The sequence below is a fragment of the Canis lupus genome, chromosome 11, assembly GCF_048164855.1.
Source record: "Canis lupus baileyi chromosome 11, mCanLup2.hap1, whole genome shotgun sequence".
Classification (NCBI taxonomy): domain Eukaryota; kingdom Metazoa; phylum Chordata; class Mammalia; order Carnivora; family Canidae; genus Canis; species Canis lupus.
In genome coordinates, this window is record NC_132848.1 from 22,176,183 (window position 1) to 22,197,058 (window position 20,876).

Genomic DNA, 20,876 nt, shown 5'->3' on the forward strand with positions numbered 1-20,876 from the left:
TTCCATGTTTCTGTGTATGTGGACCGTAGGCGGTACGTCCAGGGCCGGCGTCCAGGGACGGTGTCCTCACAGCCCCACAAACTCTTTAGGGAGCCTCGCCTTGGTTCCTCAGCAGCAGATGTCAACCATTCTGTAAGATCTGCTTGCGACTCCACGTTTCCCCGGATGTTTCTCCTTTCTTTTCCTTCTCCCCCTTTCTTACTGTTGTTTGTTTGTTTTGGGGACTCGGCGCCACGTTCTCTGTTGGGCTGCAGAACTTCTGGATTGAACACAGATTGTGTTTGTTTGCTCTTCATCTTTTAAGGTCCTCTTTCCTCCAGAAGGTGCTAGATATGTTTCTGTGGGTTTGGTTGAAGCGCGTTTCTCCTTCTCCTGTGCTGCACCAGGCTCCCAGGGCAGCCCCATCGGCCGCCTTGGCTCCCAAGGCCCACCTGCACCTGCGACAAGGGCCCATCCTCACCCCGCGGCTCAGGCCACTGGCTCCTGGCCTCTTCCCTCTCAAGTATTCATTGGCTTCACGCGTATAAAGACAAACATGCTGAGTGCGCCATCTCCATCTGAAAAATCATAGGTCACAGCTTCAGCTGTGTCCCTGGAAGTCCTGGGGCACAAGGTCAGGTTCTCCTTACCCCAACCCCCCACTCCACCTGACCAGGGCTTCATGGCGGTCACAGATGTCATCCAGATGGGGGTCTCCCCGGGCACCTCTCTCCAGGTCTGCAAGGCTGGACAGTGAGGACCCTTGACCACAGACCCCAGGGGAGGCAGGTTCACCTGCCAGTGCCTCAGCTCCACTCCCCACTCCCCACTCCTTCCCCAACCCCCAGCCCTCCTCTCTCCCCACTCCATCTCCTGCCTCTCCCCAGCCCCTTCCCCCACCCTATCCCCACCCCATCCTCCCCATCCCCCAATCCCATTCCCCCACCCCCTCCCCTCTACCTCACTACTGTCCACCAGATCCCACACACCGCCCCCTACAACAACCATAGTTAACTCAGACCCACCAGGCTGTCCAGATTCCCTCCAGCTACACGGGTGAGTAGGAGGGATCTCCCACCTTGAACTGCCCCAAAGTTCACCCAACAGGAGCCAGCCTTTTCCCCAGGAGAGTCTGCTATGGAACCAACCAACAGCACCCCATCGGAAACCGCAAACTGGTCTGCTCCCCATCAGAACAGCATGGTGGTGGTGCAAGGGTGGCCTTCAGGCCACTGCACCCCCCCCAGCCCTGTTTCCTTCCCAGGTCCCCAGATGCCCCCTGGAAGCCCCTGACCTGGTCCCTCAGCTCACTGGGACTGTTCCCTCACTTGCGGAGCAGTATCACCTTGAGAATGAAATGAGCTGGTGCTAGCACAGTGACAGCTACCCTGCCCATGGAGGCTGGGGGAGCCCACAGGATCCAGACCAAGTCCAATCCGGGCCTTTGGGGCTAGCCCCCTTGGTGTGGCACTCCCCACAGCTCCCAGGTGTGCCCTGATCCCCGCCCCCCTTCCGTATTATTTTTGGCTGGCCCACTTCATCAGCCTTTCCTGCTCAGACCCACCCTGGGGCCACAGCCCACTCCAGCCCAGCCTCTGGCTTTCCTAGGCAGACAGGCCTGGCCTCTGGCCTCCCAGAGTTGTGTCTGGGCGGGGGCAGCGCCAGCTTCCTGCCAGAGCAGGCCAGGCAAGCCAGTCCTGCATGCCCTGGAGGGTAGAACAGACTGCCCCCTGTCCCCCCACCCAGAGTGCCCAGGGCCCTGCTGAGGATGTAGGATGCAGCTCACATGGGTTTTCTGTTCCCACACTTCAGACTCACCCACACCCGTGTGATACTGAAGCTCGATCCCTCTACTTATAACTTGAACAGGTCAGGTTCATCTGGTGGGTCTCAGTCTTTCTGTCCGTAGAATGGGGTGGATAACTCCCATTTCCAGCAGTTACTGTCTGGGTCACGTATGCAATGCAAGGATGAATGTTGTGCAGCATTTGACTTTCCAAATGTTTGGGCCTCTTTGGGCCCAGGACATGTCTTCCAGGCGCTCAGCCTTGATAGGCTGCAGTTGGCTCCAAGGTGGATGAGGGCAGAGGGCGGCAGGGGCAAGTGTCTTCCCACCGCACCCAGCACTATTCTGGCATCAGGTCATGTGGCTGACTTCATAGGAAGGAAGCCCAGGGAGATAAGCAGGCGGCTATCATGGTAAACAAGTCCAGGAGCTCCTGGGACACAGGCAAAGCAGGTCAGAGGCCATGGAGGAGGTGGTGCTAGAAGGAGCTGCCAGTGTCAGGTCCCTGCCACAGGCCAGCAGGGCCGGGAAGGTCTCAGGCATGGACCACTCCGTGGGCGGAATCCTCGTGGGTGTTAGGTGGCGATGCTGTGGGCCTGCATAGATCTCAGCACAGGGGGTAGGTGTTGGCCACTGCTGGGCAGGATGTCTGGCCTCGACAAGCTGGCCAGATCCGGGCTGAAGCCCATACCTGCAGCCTGGACATGGGACAGGGGCAGGTGGCCATGCAGAATCTGATGGACCAGAGCTCCACGCTGCTGGCTAGTCCATGCTCTCTGGCCTCCCAGCACCCAGGGCGTGTCTAGCCCCTGTGGAGGGCTGGGGCCAGCTGTGCACACTCCCGGCCAGGGTCAGGCTGGGGGAATCTACACTGTTCTGCAGCACCACAGGTGGACCTGGGGCCATCCAGGGGGCAGCCTGAGTGGCAGCCTCATGGGGTGAGTTCCTGAAGGCTTCAGTGACATCAAGGGAGGGCTGGGGGTGAAGGAGAAGCAGAGTGGAGGCATAACGTCCCAGGCAGACGTTATGGAAAGGGCATTGGGCCACAGCCCAGCATTGGAAAGTCAGGCCTGCCAGGACAGAGGTGAGTGAGGAAGCATCAGGGGAGCTGGGGGCTCAGCCTGAACACAGAGGGCTGGGTCGCCCTGGCCTTTTGGAGGTTCCTGTTGGCTGTTCTGCTGGTTGCCTTCACAACTAGCCCCCGGGGCCCCACCAGCATCGGGCACATGGCAGGGGCTTGGCAGCGGCTCTGGGGCCCCAGCACTGTGCTCAGAGCACTGGGCCTGTGGCCCTCACACAGGGTTTGACACCTCTCCCCCCCCACCCCTCTCCCCACGCAGCCAGCGGCAGGAAGGACATGTCTGACAACTTGGCCTTCACTTCATTTCCTTCCTTCCCTGAGCAGGAGGGGGTCCTGAAGTGGCCAGACCCAGAACTACAGGCCCCGCACGTGAGGAAGGCCACTCCACGGGGCTGCAAACCACCACACACCTGGAGGCTTAAACAGGAGACACTCATTTTCTGATAGTTCCAGTTGGGAGGCCAGGCATGCACGATCAAGGCGCTGGCACGCTGGGCTCCTCCGGGGCCTCTCTCCTTGGCTTGGAGGCTTGCCACCCTCTCCCTGCCTCCTCACAGGCCTGACCCTCTGTGTGTGAGATCCCCATCTGTATGTCCAAATTTCCTCTCCTAAGCACAGGGTCAGATGGGGTGACAGCCCGCCCCTCTGGCCTCATTCTACCTTACGCCTCTGTAGTCCCTGTCTCCAAGGACAGTGACACCTGAGGTCCCTTCTTGGGGCCCCATCAGTGCTTTGCAGTTGATGCTACGGTCTCCCCCACAGAGGTGGGTCCTGAGTCCTCTCTAGGTTCCCATCCTGGCTACAGGCCTTTAGGAGCTGCCATGCAACATTAGAGGACCTCGAAATGGATAACCTGGGAGGGGCAGAAGGAGCCTAGGCCAGGGAAGCTACAGGAGGCGGCCCTGGCGCGGAGGCTGGCATTTCTGAGGCCCTGCCCACCCACCCACACTTTCCTGCCATCCTTCTTGTGCTGCAGTGTCAAGGCTTCCAACGAAGTTTCATTCCCACATTTCCTGAGCCTCAGAACAGCAGCCGTGGGAGGAAGGCAGGGCCAGCCTTCCTTTGCCCACCCCACTGGGCTGGGGATCAGGGCTGGCTTGCCCAAGGGTGCGGCTCGGACTCACACCTCACCTCCCGCCCTCCCCTCTCCCCCTGCACCTGGCCTGAACAGGGGCTGGGCTCCTGGTGAGGGGTGAATCACAGGGAGCTGGCAGGACAAGACCTGTATTTGTGGCTACATGGTGCCAAACACTGGCACGGGGCCCGCCCTTCTGCCATCTGCAGGGAAGGCTCCTGCAGGAGGAGCCGAGGAGAAGCAGGGCTGGGTAGGGAGAGTGGAGAGTGAGGCACGTGGGTCCCTTGGGCCTCTGCAGGCGGACCTCTGTCACTGCTGAGCCCTGTGCCTTTAGGCAAGTTACACAGTTCCCCAGAGTTGCAGCTTCTTCATTGATGAATCGAGGACAGGTGCGCTCAGGTGCCAAGTACTGCAGCGCTTACTGTGTACTCGGACTATTTTCAGCGCTGGGCTACGGGGATAGATGTGCTCCCGTCCCCCTGGAGCTGGGTGGGGAGCGGCAGCTCTGAGGGCAGGCCTGGAGCCCTGCGGGGGTGAGCTGCCATGGTCCACTCAGCGGGCTGGTCGGGGAAGGCTCTCCCTGTGGATGGGGAAGGGCTGAGCTGGGCCTCTGATGAGAAGAATCTGGGGCAGCGCCTCCCACTCCTTGGGCCTGCGCAGGAGGGGAGGGTTCAGCTGTCTGCACCCCCCCACTCCCCACTTAACCCAGGCCCTTAGGAGCAAGACCTTCCCTGCCTGCCAGCCTGCAGGCCCTCTCCCATCTGTTGGTTCCTCTCTGTCCCTCACAGGCTGGCCTTGAGCGCCTGGGGCAGAGACTGTCTGGGCAACCCCCTGACCCCCCGCTGCTCTCTGCAGCCCCCAACCCAAGCAGGACACATAGTCCAGGAGGCAGTAAAGGATGGCAGCCTGTGAACCGTGCCTCTGCTCCCTGTGAGCAGGACATGCCTCTCCAGGGGTAATCTGTCCTCAGCCTGGGTGTGGGGGGCACAGGGGGACCCCTAAACCCAGATGGCCGGCTTCCCACGGGGGCTCCATCCCTTACCTGCTGAATCCCCAGTGCCTAAAGCTGTTGCCCTCAGGAGCATGGGGTGCTGACACCTGCCTCCCCAGCCTATAAGGAGAGGAGCTGCGGAGGCTTAGGGGGGTGGGCAATGGGGCTGGCTCGTCCTATGGGTGCCTGTGCAGGATGGGCAGCTTGTTTCCTAGAGGAAGGCAGGGCCGCCCAGCTCCGGGGAGGCCGAGGATTCCAGAGGCAACCCGATGCCCAAATTCAAGCCGCCCACGGGCAACGCGTTCTGATTGACGCAGGTGCCCCTCACCCACCCGAGGGCCAGGCCGGCCGCCTTCTGCGCCACCTGCCACCTGAGGACCGGACACCCTGTCCCCGCCTGTCAGAAGGACCCACCAAGGAGGTGCTGCTGGGCTCCAGGCCCGCCCAGCAACCGTGCCCAGGACCCCAAGGCCAGCGGCCAAGGGAGCCCACCTCCTGGGCCTGCACCCTGCAGACCCCCCAGGAGGAGACACCAGGGTCCGCGGGCCACTACCCTCGAGGGCCGCCCCCTCCTCGCACCCCCAGCCCCATCGCATCCCCTCAGCCGGCCTCTCCTCGGTGCCCCCCACCCTGCGGCTCCTGGACCCCCCTTCCGCCCCCTCCTCGCTCCCAGCCCGCTCCTGGGCTCCTGGGCCCCACGATCGCCTCCTCGTCCCCGCCCCCCGCGCCGGGCCCCCTCCTCGCCCCTCCCCTCCCCCTGTCCCCCCCACCCCCGCTCGGGGTCTAGTCCTCGCCCCGCTGCCCCGCACCCCCTCAGCCCCGTGCCGGCCCCCCCCCCGGGTCCCCTCCCCTCCCCTCCCCGCCCCCCGCGCCGCCCCCCTCCTCGCCCCTCCCCTCCCCCTGTCCCCCCCCCCCCCCCCCCCGCTCGGGGTCTAGTCCTCGCCCCGCTGCCCCGCACCCCCTCAGCCCCGTGCCGGCCCCCCCCCCGGGTCCCCTCCCCTCCCCTCCCCGCCCCCCGCGCCGCCCCCCTCCTCGCCCCTCCCCTCCCCCTGTCCCCCCCCCCCCCCGCTCGGGGTCTAGTCCTCGCCCCGCTGCCCCGCACCCCCTCAGCCCCGTGCCGGCCCCCCCCCCGGGTCCCCTCCCCTCCCCTCCCCGCCCCCCGCGCCGCCCCCCTCCTCGCCCCTCCCCTCCCCCTGTCCCCCCCCCCCCGCTCGGGGTCTAGTCCTCGCCCCGCTGCCCCGCACCCCCTCAGCCCCGCACCGGCCCCCCTCCCCGGGTCCCCTCCCCTCCCCTCCCCTCCCCGCCCCCCGCGCCGCCCCCCTCCCGGTGCCCCGCGGCCGCCCAGCGTACGGGGTGACGCAGCGCCGCCCACCCGCGCGCCCCGCCCGCCCCGCCCGCCCCGCGCCTCCTCCTCCTCCGCCGCCGCCGCCGCCGCCGCCGCCGCCGCCGCCGCCCGCTCCGGGGGCCCTAACGGTCCCGCGCCCCTCGGCGTGGCCCCGCGGCCGAGCAGGCGGTGCGGGCGGGCGGGCGGGCGCCGGCGGGATGGGGGCGGCGGAGCCGCTGCGCTCCGAGCTGTGGGTGAAGCGGCGGCGCTGCGCCGTGAGCCTCGACCCCGCGCGGGCGCTGCTGCGCTGGTGGCCGAGCCCGGGGCCCGGAGCCGGGGCGCCCGGCGCGGGTGAGCGTGGGGCCGGGGGGAGGCCCGGGGGGGCGGGGGCCGGGGCCGGGCGCAGGGGCGAGGCGGGGCGCCGCGGACGGTCCCCTGGCGGGCGGCCCCCCAAGGACCCCTTCCGACGACACGGGGCACGGGGCGAGGTTGCACGGAGCGGTTGAGCCGAGCTCCGACGCGCTTCCGACGCGGGGGCCAGAGCCGAGGGCGGGCGGGGCGCCGCGTGGGGTGGCCCGGGGGCGCGGGTCGAGGCCCTCCCGACTCCGAGAGGTGTCATCTGGGTAAAAGCGGCGGGACACGCCCGGCCCGAGGGACCCCTTTGTCCGGGGAGGGGCTCCCTGCGCAGCTGGCCGCGGGTGGCCCAGGCCGAGGAAGGCGATGCCGCTTGCTGCTGGGGAGGAGGAGGGAGGACTGCGGAGGGCGGCGCTGGCCGCGGGGAGCGGGGAGCGGGGAGCGGGGAGCAGCCGGGCCGGGCCGGGCGCGGGGCCGGGGGCGGGGGGCGGGCGGCGGGGAGCAGCCCCGCCGGGTGCGGGCGCGGGCGCGGGGCCGGGGGCGGGGGGCGGGCGCCGCTTGGTTCCTTCGTCCCGTGCAAGTTTCTACAGACGCCGGTGGGGAGGGCTGGGCGCACGTGGCAAAGCCCCTGCCACGGTGGATGCTTTTCCCTGGAAGGGAGGCAGAGGGGCGCGGTGCAGAGGCTTGTGGGTCTGCGGACACCGCGGCGGGGTGGAGCCGAAAGCCCCCTTAGGTGGGTGCATCTGACGGGGCACCTGGAGCAACCCGCGCACACGGGAGAGAGATGGTGCAGGGGGTAGGACGGCGAGAGCCCTCGGACCGGCCAGGAGGTGGGGGGAGAGGAAGTGGGGCCAGGGGCATCCCAGGGCAGGCGGCTGGGGTGGGACTTCTCCGGGAGTCCTCGGAGCCCCTGAGGGCTTTATCCAGCTCTGCTCTCCTGCAGGATCCCTGGAGAGTGAGCAGAGGAGGTGCAAGGAAGTGCAGTAGGGAGGCTGCTAGCCCCGCCCCGGGTCTGCTTGAAGAGAGTGAGGGTCACTACCACCAGGCTTGCCGTCTGCTGAAGTCACAGTGGGCAACGCAGGGATTTACAGTTTTAATTATTGGGGGTGGCTGTTGCAGAGGACAGGAGTCACTCCTGGGCAGAGTTTGGGATGCCTTTTAAACGCTTTGGGGACAGTTGGGGCACAGCTTCCTGATGCTGAGGTTGTGAGGCTCAGCGGGTTGGAGGAGGGGTGGGCAGAGCTGAAACGGAGGCGGGGCCAAGGTCAAGGGAAGCCGGGAGCCCAGGACCAACGCTTGGTTTCCTGCTTTGGGGTCACCAGAAGCAGTGTCCCAGGAGAGCCTACCCGCAGCTGCGTGTCTGAGAGTTTCCTCCTGTGTGATCTTGCTGAGGTCCCTTTGGGAGAAATGCCTTGCCTCAGACCTCCCCCTGGGCCTCCTGGCACCACCCACCAGGGCCCCCCTCCTCCTCCTTGTCCTCTCCTGCTGCAGTGAGTGGTGCCTGGCCTGGCCCCAAGGGCGTTGAGCTGTTCTGTAAATCTCTGGGCTCAAGGATGGGGCACTTCTGTGCAGCCATCACACTGCTGTTCTGTGTCATGTTCACACACGACCCCTGCGGAGCCGCTGTTCCCATACCTTACAGCCAGGGCGACCCAGCTACGGAGAAAGTTTAAGTAACCACGTCCCCCGTGGTCTAAAGGCGAGCTTGGTGGGTCCCAAGTCAGCCATTGGCAGTGTGGCCTCCCGAGGGCCTCAGCACCGCTTGAACCCTGGACACACCCCACTCCTGTGGGCTGCCCGGTGGGAAGTCCCTCCCTGCCTGCTTTCAGGTGGGCACCCTCCGCAGGCCACTAATGGTTTCCAGTCATCGGGCTCTGGGCGCTGCGTGGTGGCAGTGCCTGCTTTGGTCTGCTTGCTCCTGCTCCTGCTCCTGCTCCTGCTTGCTGCCTCGGCTGCCAGTCCCCTTCCTGAGATGGTGGTGGTTTTGCTTTTGCAAACCACCTCGCAGGCTCCTTGGTGCAGGCTCTTTGGTGCAGGCTCATCCGGAGCTTCCTGGCGGGTATGCCAAGGGCTTGGGTTCCCTCCCCAGAGAGGCCAGGGCTGCTGACATTTCGTTCAATTAGCTCCCCAGGGACAGATGGGGAAGGCATGCATCGCGTGTGCCTGTCACCGGAGGTCGGAGAAGGGAGCCGGGCCAGGGCCGCCGTGTGCACTGGGTGGGGTGCGGCCACCCAGGTTATTGCATCTGACTCTCTCAGCTTGAGAACGTCACTCCTCTGTTTCCAGATGCAAGACCTGGAAACCGTGAACTGATTGCTCACAGAGGCAAGAGACACGCACCAGGGAGCTATGTTTTTAATCCAGGCACGTGCTCTTTCCCCTGTGGGTCACCGTGCCGGGAATGTGGCTCAGGGCTGCAGGGCCAAGCTGGGACCAGGAATTGGGAGGGGCAGAGTCTCCTGGTCCCCGAGAGGGCCGCCCTGCCCGAGGATGCTGTGAGAGCGGGTGCGCCTGGGTGCCAGCCTGGTCGGAAGTGAGGCCCACTGAAAACAGGAAACCCGGCAGAGGCGTCCTGGGCCAGAGTGGGTCGGGCTAGCTGAACTTGAAACGAGCTGTAGCTGTGTCTGGGTTACATCCTCAGACTCTGAAGGCCTTCTGTTAGGGTCGGGGTGGCAGGATTGTGCTTGTGTGTGCGTGTGTGTGTCTGGGTCTGGGGGAGGCGGTGGTCACCGCTGCCCAGCCTCCACCCTCCCCTTCCTTCCAGCAGCCCCCCACCCCCAATGCCCCAGGCCTGGTGCTGAGCTGCTTGGCCGGGGCGCTGCTGTGTTTATGAGGGGTATCTCTGATACTGTCTGTGCAGTGCCAAGCAAAACATACAGGACATTTAAAATCTAGAAAACACAGAAAAGCAGGCACATAGAAATCACCCTGTGTCTCACCCTTTAGCAGTGAATACCATGTGGTGTTTTTGTCTATGTAAACACACATGAAAGAAAAGCTAGGGAAACATACTGCAGAATGTTTTCCACGGTACTATTTACTCACTTGAAACGTGCCTTTTTAAAAACAGCTTTAACGTCTGACGTTGGCTCAGGTCATGATCCCAGGTCCTGAGATCAAGCCCGATCTCATCTCCTCTGGCATCTCATCCCCTTGCTCAGCGAGCAGGGAGCCTGCCTGTGCCTTCCCCTCTGCCCCTCCCTTCAGCACGGGCTCACTCTCAAACAGATAGATAAAATCTGTTTGTTTTTTTTTTTAAAGATTTTATCTATTTATTCATGAGAGACACACAGAGGCAGAGACACAGGGAGAGGGAGAAGCAGATTCCTGAGGGGAGCCCAATGTAGGACTCGATCCCGAGACCCCGGGGTCATGACCTGAGCCAAAGGCAGATGCTCAACCACTGAGCCACCCAGGCATCCCAAATAAAATCTTAAAAAAAAAAAAAAGGTCAGCTTTATTGAGGTATGATTTGTATACAGCAAAATGCACACATTTTAAGGGTATAGTTTGGGGAGTTTTGAGAAATCTATGCACCTAAGCATCACCCCATCAAGATATAGGACGTTCGGGTCAGCCCAGAACCTTCCTCATGCTCCACCAACAGGGATGGATTTGACCTCTAATAGGATTTCCTGTAAGTGCAATCATGCAGCATGTGCCCTTGTCTCTGCCTTCTTTGTCTCAATCTTTTTGCGATTCATTGTGTATCTGTGGTTGGTTCTTCCTCGTCACGGAGTAATAGTGCATTGTATGAGAAAACCAGTGTGTTTATCCATTCACTTGATGGACTTGGAGAACATTTCCAGTGTTTGGCTGTGTGAATAAGGATGCTGATCACGTGTGTACAAGTCCTTGGGGGGGAGGCATATGCTTTTCTTTCTCTTGGATGATGTTTAGGAGTCAAAAGCTGGCATAGGAAAGCGCATGTCTTAAGACATGATTTTTCTTGGTTGTGCAGTATTTTGTGACATGATATGACAAATGCCCTTTTTAGTCATTCATGATATAAAAGTTCCTCAAAATCAGAATTGGATGGGTTGAAGATTTTCTTTTCTTTTTTTTTTTTTTTTTAAGATTTTATTTATTCATGAGAGACACAGAGACACAGAGAGAGGCAGAGACACAGGAGGAGGGAGAAGCAGGCTCCATGTCGGGAGCCTGACGTGGGACTCGATCCCAAGACTCCAGGATCAGGCCCTGGGCCGAAGGCGGCACTAAACTGCTGAGCCACTCGGGCTACCCTGAAGATTTTCATGTAAGAATAAATTAGTACAAGAAAACAGGGGACAATTTATAATTTTGGAATGTGGGAAGACCTCACTAACCAGGATGGAATCAAGGAATAAAAGAAAAATCTAGATTATTTCAATAAAAATCTTTTTTTTTTTAAAGATTTTATTTATTTATTCATGAAAGACACAGAGAGAGAGAGGCAGAGACACAGGCAGAGGGAGAAGCAGGCTCCATGCAGGGAGCCCGACGTGGGACTCGATCCCTGGTCTCCAGGATCAGGCCCTGGGCCAAAGGCGGCACTAAATTGCTGAGCCACCCAGGCTGCCCAATAAATAAAAATCTTAACAATTTTTTGGTAAGACTATAATTTTAAAAAAATGAGAATGATTTGCAACAAATATGACAGTTAAAGGGTTAAAATTACAAAAACATTTTAAACAGATAAAAATTGATCTAGGGGCACCTGGGTGGCGCTGTTAGCTGAGCCTCAGGCCCTTGATATCAGCTCAGGTCACCTCGGGGTCCTGGGATGGCCTGCTTCATCAGGCTCTGCACCACTGGCTACAGAACCTGATTAAGATTCTCTCTTTCTCTCCCTCTGCCCCTCTCTCCTCCTCTTGTGTGCAGGCTCTCTCTCTCTCTCTCAAAAAAATTTTTTTTGATTTAAAAGATCCATTGCACAGAATACGTACAGGCCGTTCACAGAAGAACAGGATTCAAGGGTGGGTGACGAACGGCTGGGTAGATGCTGAAACCAAGCAGCATAAATTGCAGAGCAGCTTGCGATGGGTGTGCGAGCTGCTTTGCTGCTTTGGGAAATTAATCTGGGAATATTTTGAAACTGTTTTTAAAAAAGGATCTATTATTTGACTCACCATCTCATATCTGATCCTTAATCTCAGGGAAAACACTAGTACTTGAGGAACTGTCTTAGTTCAGAAGGTTCGTTTGCTGGTGTTTGTTCCGGCACTGCAGATGGTGTTTGCTTGCTTCTCTCCCGATTTCTCTTTCTTCTCCGACAGCGCAGGCTTGTGCACATGGACTTTCTTACGGGATGTGGTTGCTTTGTGCTTGGGTGTGCTGCTTCGTGAACGAGCAGGTCGGGCCTGCGGAAGGCGGGCTCCCTACGGTCTTACGTGGACTTCACGGTCAGCATGACCGGCCCGTGTGGACTTAATGCTTGCTCTGCCCGGACCTGCTCCTGAGCTCTGGTTCCAAGTTTGCAGTGACGTCTGATCCCCCGCCGGAGGCGGCCAGCATCTCCGACTCGAGCCGCCCTGCAGCTTCCGCGCCCGGCTCCGGGCCGGGGGGTCACGCTGCTGCCCCACTGCGTCCCCCGCCTCCTCTCGCCCGTTCCCACGGCCCGTGCTTCTCTTTCTCTGCACGCGGCTTCAGATGCCTCTTGCCGCCTCCCGCCCCGGCCTCTCCTTTGCATCTTTCTTGCCCACTGTGTCACCTCATTAGAAGGCTCCTGTGATGCTTGAACCCCAGGTGGTGGGGTCAGAAGTCTGGGAAGCACCTTGAACCCCTCTAAGGAAGGGGCCTGAGTGGGCAGCGCTGGGCGCAGCTGTACTGATGCTCTGCTGGAGAGTTCTGCAGGCGCCACTCGCTGCCCCGGGGGCGTCCTGTTGCGGGTGCCTGGCTTGCACTCCGCCTCCCTGAGCTGGCCCCATGGTACCTGCCCGACCTGCCACCTTCCGATTCAGCCCCGCTTCTGTGCCAGACTCTCCTGTTCCCGGGTTCGAATCCTACCCTCCTTCCAGGCCCAGCCCTGCTAGTACTTTGCCCTTCAGCAGACTTTGTCTTTTGCGTTTTGTATGGCTCTGTTTGCACTTCTCTGCTAGTTATTGCTCTGTGCTTTACGTTGTGAGTTTTGCTTTTGAAATTAAATTTTTTTTTAAGATTTATTTATTCATGAGAAACACAGAAGGAGGGAGGGAGAGACGCAGGCAGAGGGAGAAGCAGGCTCCAGGCAGGGAGCCCGATGTGGGACTCGATCCCGGGTCTCCAGGATCAGGCCCTGGGCTGCAGGCGGCGCTAAACTGCTGAGCCACCCAGGCTGCCCTTAAATTAAATTTTAGAATGTTTTTGTCTTCTCTACCCTGCATTCTCTTGGGAGAGCAGAATCCAGTGTCAGTTCATCCCTTTCTCTAGGAGCCCCCCACACCCCCTGGCCAAGCAGCAGGGGAGAGGGCCTGCGGGCATTGTGCTCCCACAGCCCCTGCAGGGAGAGGTGGGAGAGGGGCTCCCAGGAATCTCTTGCTGGGTTTTTGCTGTTAAACACCCTTGCTTTTCTCTGAAAGGGGAGTGGGTTTGAAACCACGGGGAGTAATTAGGAAGCGGAAGAAATTGTACAAAGCCAACAAATTCTCCACAATCCTGAAGGGTAACACCTCAAACCCTAAAGTGCCACGTGCCAAATGCCCACCTGGTATACGCTGCAGAAGTCCTGTTTGTGCCCTGTTCTGAAACCACAAGTAATGCAGGCAGATGACATAAAGCTATGACCTGCACGCTCGGGTAGAGAGGAATCTCAGTGTATCGCCACAGGGAATAAATGGCAATCCTATCTACCTTTTTCAGAAAAGAATAGAATCTCCAGATTTGGGTAAGCGCCCCTGTAGGAAGAGGCACACAGCCTGGTCTTAGCAGATGTCGTAAAACAGCAGACACTCCTGTGGCGTCTCCTCAGGCGCTTGCCACCATTATTATCAGATTCCCTGATTTAGCAGTAGCCGAACATGCTCAGAAAAATTGTAATTTTTCTGAGGTCATTCAAGGTTAAGTTTTGTTACTCTAAAACATGCCCGCAAACATTTTCTTAAAGGGCTTGATAACAAATGTTTTAGGCTTTGTGGGTCACAATTCTTCAGCTCTGCTGTTTTAGCACAAAAGCAGCTACAGGCAGTATATAAATGAACTCATGTGGCTGTGTGCCAATAAAACTTTATTTATAAAAGCAGACAGCTGGCTGGATTTGGCCTGCAGCTTGCTGACCCTGCTCTAAATCATCATTTGTAGAGAGGGAATAACCATGTGATGTATTGTAAAAGCAGCTAATCCAGATGACTAAAAATATTTTGACCTTCAAAACAGGCAAGCAAACAAATCTGGTCATCTGGAAAAAACAATACTGCAATTTAGGAAACACACCCATTTGGGTTCTGGTCCCATCATGCACTGGTGTGTAAGCAGAAAGCTCACGTTCCCTCTGAGGAAGAGCATATCCATTTGCAGATTGGGCTCAGGCATCAGAATTGGACCAGTTCCTTTCTCTCTGACCAGTTTTCACACAAATCTGCCTACATCCCCCAAAGCGTGAAGTAACTTAATAATAAGAGGAATGCATTGGAGTGATGTGGCCTGTGGTGGTGTATGTTCCATAGGCACCTGGTAGAGTGTGTATTCTGCTGTTGTCGGAGAAATGTGATGGCTCCTGTTGGTTGATGATCGTGTTGGTTCTTAATATCCTTGCTGATCTGTCTAGCTGTTCTATTGATTGTTGAAGTCTCCAACTATAATTGTGGACTTCTCTATTTTGCCTTGCCTTGTAGTTGTATAAATTTTGGCTTTAGGGACGCCTGGGTGGCTCAGTGGTTGAGCGTCTGCCTTTGGCCCAGGGTGTGATCCTGGAGTCCTGGGATCGAGTCCCGCATCGGGCTCCGTGCAGGGAGCCTGCTTCTCCTCTCTCTACCTGTGTCTCTGCCTCTCTCTCTGTGTGTCTCATGAATAAATAAATAAAATCTTTAAAAAAAATAAATTTTGGCTTTATGTATTTTCCTGCTCTGTTGTTTGATGCATACATGTTCAGGATTGCTATCTCTTCATTTGGAGTTGATGCTTTTTCATTATGTAATATCCATCTCTGTGGTAGTTTTCTTTGTTCTGAGGTCTACATTATCTGTTAACAAGCCACTCCTGCCAGCCTGCTTGCTTGGTTGCTTTCTTGCATGTTTGCTTTCAGAGAGAGAGCACACACATGCATGAGTGGAGGGGGAGGGGCAGAAGGAGAAGGAGAGATAGAGTCTCCAGTAGACTCTGAGCTGCGTGCAGAGCCTGATGTGGAGCTTGATCTCATGACCCTGAGATTATGACCTGAGCTGAAATCAAGAATTGGACTTTTAACCAGCTGAGCCACCCAGGTGCCCCAACTCCTGCTTTCTTTTGATTAATGTTTGTGTGACATGTCTTTTTCATCCTTTTACTCTCTACTTGTTCCATTGTTAGATTTGAAGTAAGTTTAGATTACATATGGTTGAATCATGTTTTTAAATCTCTGTTGTCTTTTTTTCTCACCATCACCTGCCTCCTGAGCACACAGAAGGCTCAGACTTTGACCCAGCATGTCAGGCCACACCATTGTGTTGTGGCCCACTCCTGGCCTGTCCCATCTGCTCCTTCCTGCACAGGGCCCTGGTATATGACACAGTGTCGTGGAACAGAGCCGTGCCCTTGATTGTGAACTTGCTTTTGTTCTGGTCCAGTGTCAGGCCTCCTGGGTGTCTGCGGGGGAGCCTTGGAGAGGGGCATGCTCCGACTATCTTGATGCCACCCCATTTGTGTGTGTGTGTGTGTGTGTGTATGTGTGTATACTCACACACACATGCCACCCTCATGACACATAGGAAGTCCCTCTCCCCTTGGATGCGTGGCCCATGTGTGCACTCAGGGTCATCCCGGAACTGGGAGCGGTAAAGCTGATTGACAGCAGACACTGTTTCTCAACTGAGTCATGATTGTGAAGGGAATTCACCTGAGCAGGTCATGATGGGGACTGAGGGCAGGGCATACAGAACAGACCCAACAAGGGAGACAACAGAAGGCATGGCCCTTGCCATTGCCCCTGGGTGGGTGTGTCCAGATAGCTGCAGAGCTGGTGGTCTCACTGGCATCACCTGTGACTTTCCTGGGATGTGGTGGACATTTGGTCCTCACCTTTGCTGGAGGGTTAACTGCCTCTCAACACAAATCACCCTCCTCATGAAGGGAAGCACAGGGAGCTGTACCTGTTGTCAGCAAAGCGCTTAAACTTTGAGCTGAGATTTGGCGGCAACATTTCATTCCATTTTTAGAAAGGACTTTGTTATATGAGAACATGTTTCTCAGTTGTAATGTTTGAACCAGTACCAGTGACCCTTAAAATGGATTGCTTTATTGTTATTAGAAGACGTCATGATGAGCTTAAACACACAGAGGTGTGTCTCCGTCCGTCTGAGGTCTGATGGGCAGAGTGGGTGAGGCTGGGGCAGCCAGCGCCTTCTGGCTCATGTGAGCCACATTCTAAGAATTATTTATAAAATGAGCAAAACCTAACAAAATGACCTGCCCTGCTATAGTATTTATAAGGAGATCCATACAAATGAAAGTGGAAGTCCTTCAAAATTAAAGATACGCGTGCAAGTGCACACAGTTTGCTGTATGGTTTGTGGCTGTTCCTGCGCACTGCCCGTGGCCTGTCTCGGGCCCTGGCATTGAGGTGGGCCCTTCGGGACCAGGTGCAGGCAGAGCGGGGACGCCTGAGAGGAGTATGTTTTGGTCGATGGGCCAGAGCTGGTCCTGGGCCTGCTGCTCACTGTCGGTGGCCTGGGTGAGGTCTCTGACTTCCCAGAGATTGGAGATGTGTGAAGTCTCCTGTTGAGTCCGTCTGTACAGCGAGGATCCTACTTACCCTGGAGTTGTCGTGAGGATTGTACGCATGTACAATCAGATGTAGATGTAGCACAGACCTGCACTCACCAGGGCCAGGCTTGCTGCTCTCACCACACTCCCAGCATAGAGCCAGCACATCAGCTTTACACGGTGTGAGCACGTGGGGCCCCCTGAGGACACACAGGCGGCCCTGGACACCACAGGCAGAGCCGTCCTCAGGGAGCTGGGACCTAGCAGGGAGGCAGAAAAATGACGACGTGTGTGCATGTGTGTGTGTGCACACTGTGATCACAGAGGGGGCCCGTGTGCTGAGGAGGAGGCTGGGAAGGAGGAGACCCTGGGTGAGGCAGGTAGCGGGTACGCATGTGTATGTGGGGGTGTATGTGGTGTGTGTGTGCCTGGTGTTGTGTGTGTGTCTGGTGGGATGTGCAGTATGCACGTGGGTGTTTGCTAGTATGTCTGAGGGGTGGCAGTGGGCTCCATGTGACTGTGGCTAGAACTTCCTTTACACGCCAGCAGGTCATGTAGGGGCTGCACGTCCCCGGCGGCACCTGATAAATTCATTCCGCACTACTTTGGGATCCATAGTGCATTGGACACATGGTGGAATTTATCATCAGGGGAGAGGAGCGGTCAGAGTGAGTGTCGCATTTGAGATCAGTTTATAAAATGTTTAACGGTGTAAAATAAAAATATCGAGGATTGAAAATGTATGGTTTTCTTTTTCCAATTTGGTTGAAAATGTGCCTCTTCTGTATTTTTCTTTACTTTGCATTTGCTTAGTTTTTACAGCATCGCAAACGTGGACACTCCTTAAAATTTCAATTCTAAGCTTCAACTCCGTTGCCCTAAGCTAGACGTGTTGCCCGCATGGTGACAGCGCCAGGACGGGAGGCAGGTTCCTGTCGCGGGCAGGGGAAGGAAAGGAAGAAAGGCTCACCGCCGACCTGGGTGTCCTCCCACCCTGTGCTCTCCCCCGGCCCCGTTGTCCTGCTGTCTGTTCGCCCCCGGCCCGCGGCGATCGTCTCGGTGCCATGACCTGCCACCACACTGCCCCGGCGTCCCCTTTGAACGCAGGCGGCCCTTCTTGCACTTGGGCCCTCCCTTGCCCGTACCTGACCCTGGACATGACCGTGCCGATCCACGGCGGGAGTGTCGTCCATCCGAGCAGCGCGTCTCCCGGGTATGTGTTGATGGCCAGCTGGGCCTGAACAGCTGTTCTCCGGGCTTCGGTGCCTGGGAAGGGGGTGACACCGTATTTCTGCGCTGGATTCCAAGTCAGGCCTTTTCAAGACCAGGAGTCGTGGAAACCGTAGCCAGGTGAAGAGAAAGAGCAGCCAGAGGGAGGGCTGCGTGTCCCCGAGGGCATGGCCGGGGGAGCCACCAGGTGAAGGTGAGCCCGGAGCCAGCCGGCGCGGCCTCCCGACGCGCGTGGGGCCGCCCGGTGCGCTGTTTGTGGGCCCTTGGGGTGAAAGGTTTTCTTAAATATCGAAGCCCGACCGGTGTCGGTTGGGCCAAGCCCGGGAGGGAACGCACGTTCTCGCAGCTCCGCTGACTCGCCCGGCAGGTCGTAGGCGTCTTTTCAGATGCCAGCTTTTGAGTTGCTGCGTGGCGGCCCTGAGCTCCGGCGTCCCCAGCAGGTGCCCGGCTCCCGGGGAGCGTGCCCGGACAGCGTGTCCCTTGTTTAAAACTTTTTTTGTCTGGTTGTGTAGTGACATATTCTTGGGAAATTCAGTTTGAGGACACAGGAAATTATACGTATATATATTTTTTAATTTTTATTTATTTATGATAGTCACACACACACAGAGAGAGAGATAGGCAGAGACACAGGCAGAGGGAGAAGCAGGCTCCATGCACCGGGAGCCCGACGTGGGATTCGATCCCAGGTCTCCAGGATCGCGCCCTGGGCCAAAGGGAGACACCAAACCGCTGCGCCACCCAGGGATCCCAGGAAATTATATTGATACGAGTTATGGTCAAAGCCATCGCGAGTGAGTCAGATTTCTTGATGGTTTTGTGAACATTCTGTCACCGTCTGAAGCGAGGAGGTCAGCCAAGGCCGGGGGGCCTGGGGAGCTGGAGTGAGGTGAGGGGACAGAGCGGGGCTGGTGGGACCAGGTGGCCAAAATCACAGCGTGTCCTATGGAGAAGTCATGGGTCTGTGTGGCAGCCCAGCGCCCCCCAGGGTGGGGAGCAGGTGGACAGTGGAGGTCAGAGGTCAGGGTGATGAGCAGGAGCAGGTGACCATGTGGCGGGGCCCGCTCTTCCAGGAGCCCGCAGTGGGGCGCAGTGGCCCCCAGACCCTCCCCCAGCTCTGCATGCACACACGTGAGCACACAACAGACACACACCCACACCCAGAGCCCCGAGAGGGTTCCCACGAGCGAGGAGCCGGGGAAGAATGGGCAGAGCGATCTGTCGGCACGCGGCAGCTCAGAGGGTGTCAGGTGGCATCGGGATGTGTGATGCTTCGTCGTCCTCTCTCATCTTGTCCGGAGGACCCCCCCATGCACCCCATTCAAGGCAGGGCTCCCTGAGCTGGGACATGCTGGCTTTCCAGCGCTCCCCTCTCAGGGTGGCTGTGGCCCCAGCAGCCGGGTTAGGTCACAACTTCCGTCCTGTTTCAGGGGTGGCGTCACCACCGTCTCAGGAGTTCTTAGAATCACCAATAGAAAGGTCATTTTAGCGTAGTGGTTCAGCATCGTAGAGAGGCTTTGTAAACGGTACCAGTGACCTCGTGAATCTCTACAAGGCTGTTTTAGAATTTGGCTGAACTTGGGATGAAAATCTTGAAGTTCCGTTGGGGGCATCTGTGCTTATTTACTCAAACAGACGTTTAGAGTGTTTGCTGTATGAGGGCGGTCGTGCAGGGCACGGGGATGAGACGGGAAGGCCGCGGGGGGAGCGGGGACAGCGCTCTGGGGCCCGCACCCCAGGCTCCTGCAATGCTTTGCCGGGAGGTGGGTGGTGGGAAGGGCTCCGAAGCTGCCCCCCAGCCTGGGGTGTTGCCAACCTGTGTGGTGAGCAGCAGGGTGTCCCAGCACCATCCAGGCACCTCCCAGCACAGTGGGAGAGGCCACGAAAGATTGTGACACATTTGCCTCTGCGTGCACTGGGAGAGGGGGAGGGACGAGGGGTGCACGGTGGGGGGTGGGGTCGGGCTGGGGGTGGAGGGAAGAAGTCAGGCAGGGCTCCTGGGAGGATGGTGGGCAGATGCTGCAGGGAAGGATGTCTCTGGAAAGGGGCAGCACACTAGAAAGGATGGGTTTGGATTTTTTTTTTTAAGATTTTATTTATTCGGGCAGCCCCGGTGGCGCAGCGGTTTGGTGCCGACTGCGACCCGGGGTGTGATCCTGGAGACCTGGGATCGAGTCCCACGTTGGGTTCCCTGCGTGGAGCCTGCTTCTCCCTCTGCCTGTGTCTCTGCCTCTCTCTCTCTCTCTCTCTCTCTCTATGTGTGTCTCAATAAATAAATAAAATCCAAAAAAAAAAAAGATATTATTTATTCATGAGAGACATAGAAGAGAGAGGCAGAGATATAGGCAGAGGGAGAAACAGGCTCCCTGTGGGGAGCCTGATGTGGGACTCGATCCCGGGACCCCGGGGTCACGCCCTGGGCTGATAGCAGGTGCAAAACCACTGAGCCACCCAGGGGTCTCCTGGGTTTGGATTTAGCAGGTTGGGCATGAGGCACCCGTGGGACAGGCACACGTGTACCTGGGACCTGGGGGTCTCCGATGTGGGAGGGTACTGGGGGGGCCTGCCTTTCCTCCGCACCCCCGGGAGTGGCCTTAGTTTCCTTCTGTGTTTTCTGTTTAAACAACAGGTCGCTAAGTGATGCCCCAGAGCGGTGGTTCTCTACTGGGGCCGGTGCCCCCAGGAGACCCTGGCCAACGCCTGCAATGTTGGGGGTGCCCTGGGCATTTGTGAGGGAGCCCCGGGTGCTGCTCAGATCCAGCAGTGGCCGGACGGCCGCAGCAGGAGAGGTGCCTGAAGGCCCTGGGCGCAGGAAGCTTTGTGGCTTCCAGCCTCGTCGTGTCCGTGGGGGTACCTGCCGATCCCAGAAGCCTGCTTCCCTAGAGAGCTTTCAGGAGGAGGTGTCAGGCGGTTACTTTTATAAGGTGAGAGGTGACTCCCGTGAGCCTGGGCCACTGCTCTGGGGCCGCGATCAGCTCGAAGGATGCGGTGATGAGGAGTAAGATCGGGGGTGAGTCTACCCGAGGGGTGCTCGGGGCGTCACAGGCCCGGGTCAGGCAGGACTATGCCCCTGATGGGGGGCTGGGGGGCGGCTGGGCTGGAGGGTGGGCCAGCCTGAGCCCTGGGCCCCCACGCCCTTGCCTGGCTGGTCCCGCCGGGGTGTGTTGCTACCAACGACTTGGCCGCCAGCCAGGTCCGCTC

At 58.3% G+C, this 20,876-nt stretch overlaps 1 protein-coding gene and 1 long non-coding RNA gene across 3 annotated transcripts in view; one reads left to right on the forward strand and one right to left on the reverse strand.

The window, feature by feature from the left end:
* Positions 1 to 318: 318 nt before the first annotated feature.
* Positions 319 to 5,503, reverse strand: LOC140642642 (uncharacterized). The gene is made up of 2 exons (XR_012039062.1): positions 1,798 to 5,503; positions 319 to 557 (listed from the first exon to the last, which is right to left on the reverse strand). It is a non-coding gene; the product is annotated as an uncharacterized lncRNA (long non-coding RNA).
* Positions 5,504 to 6,434: 931 nt separating this feature from the next.
* Positions 6,435 to 20,876, forward strand: part of CERK (ceramide kinase) — a 41,666-nt gene continuing 27,224 nt past the window's right edge. The window contains exon 1 of one of the 2 annotated variants that reach the window (XM_072843504.1): positions 6,435 to 6,587. In XM_072843504.1, coding sequence (XP_072699605.1) covers positions 6,455 to 6,587 — 133 coding nt within the window. In that variant the 5' untranslated portion in view covers positions 6,435 to 6,454. The remainder of the gene's footprint in view (positions 6,588 to 20,876) is intronic. The other variant, XM_072843503.1, reaches the window with a different exon arrangement.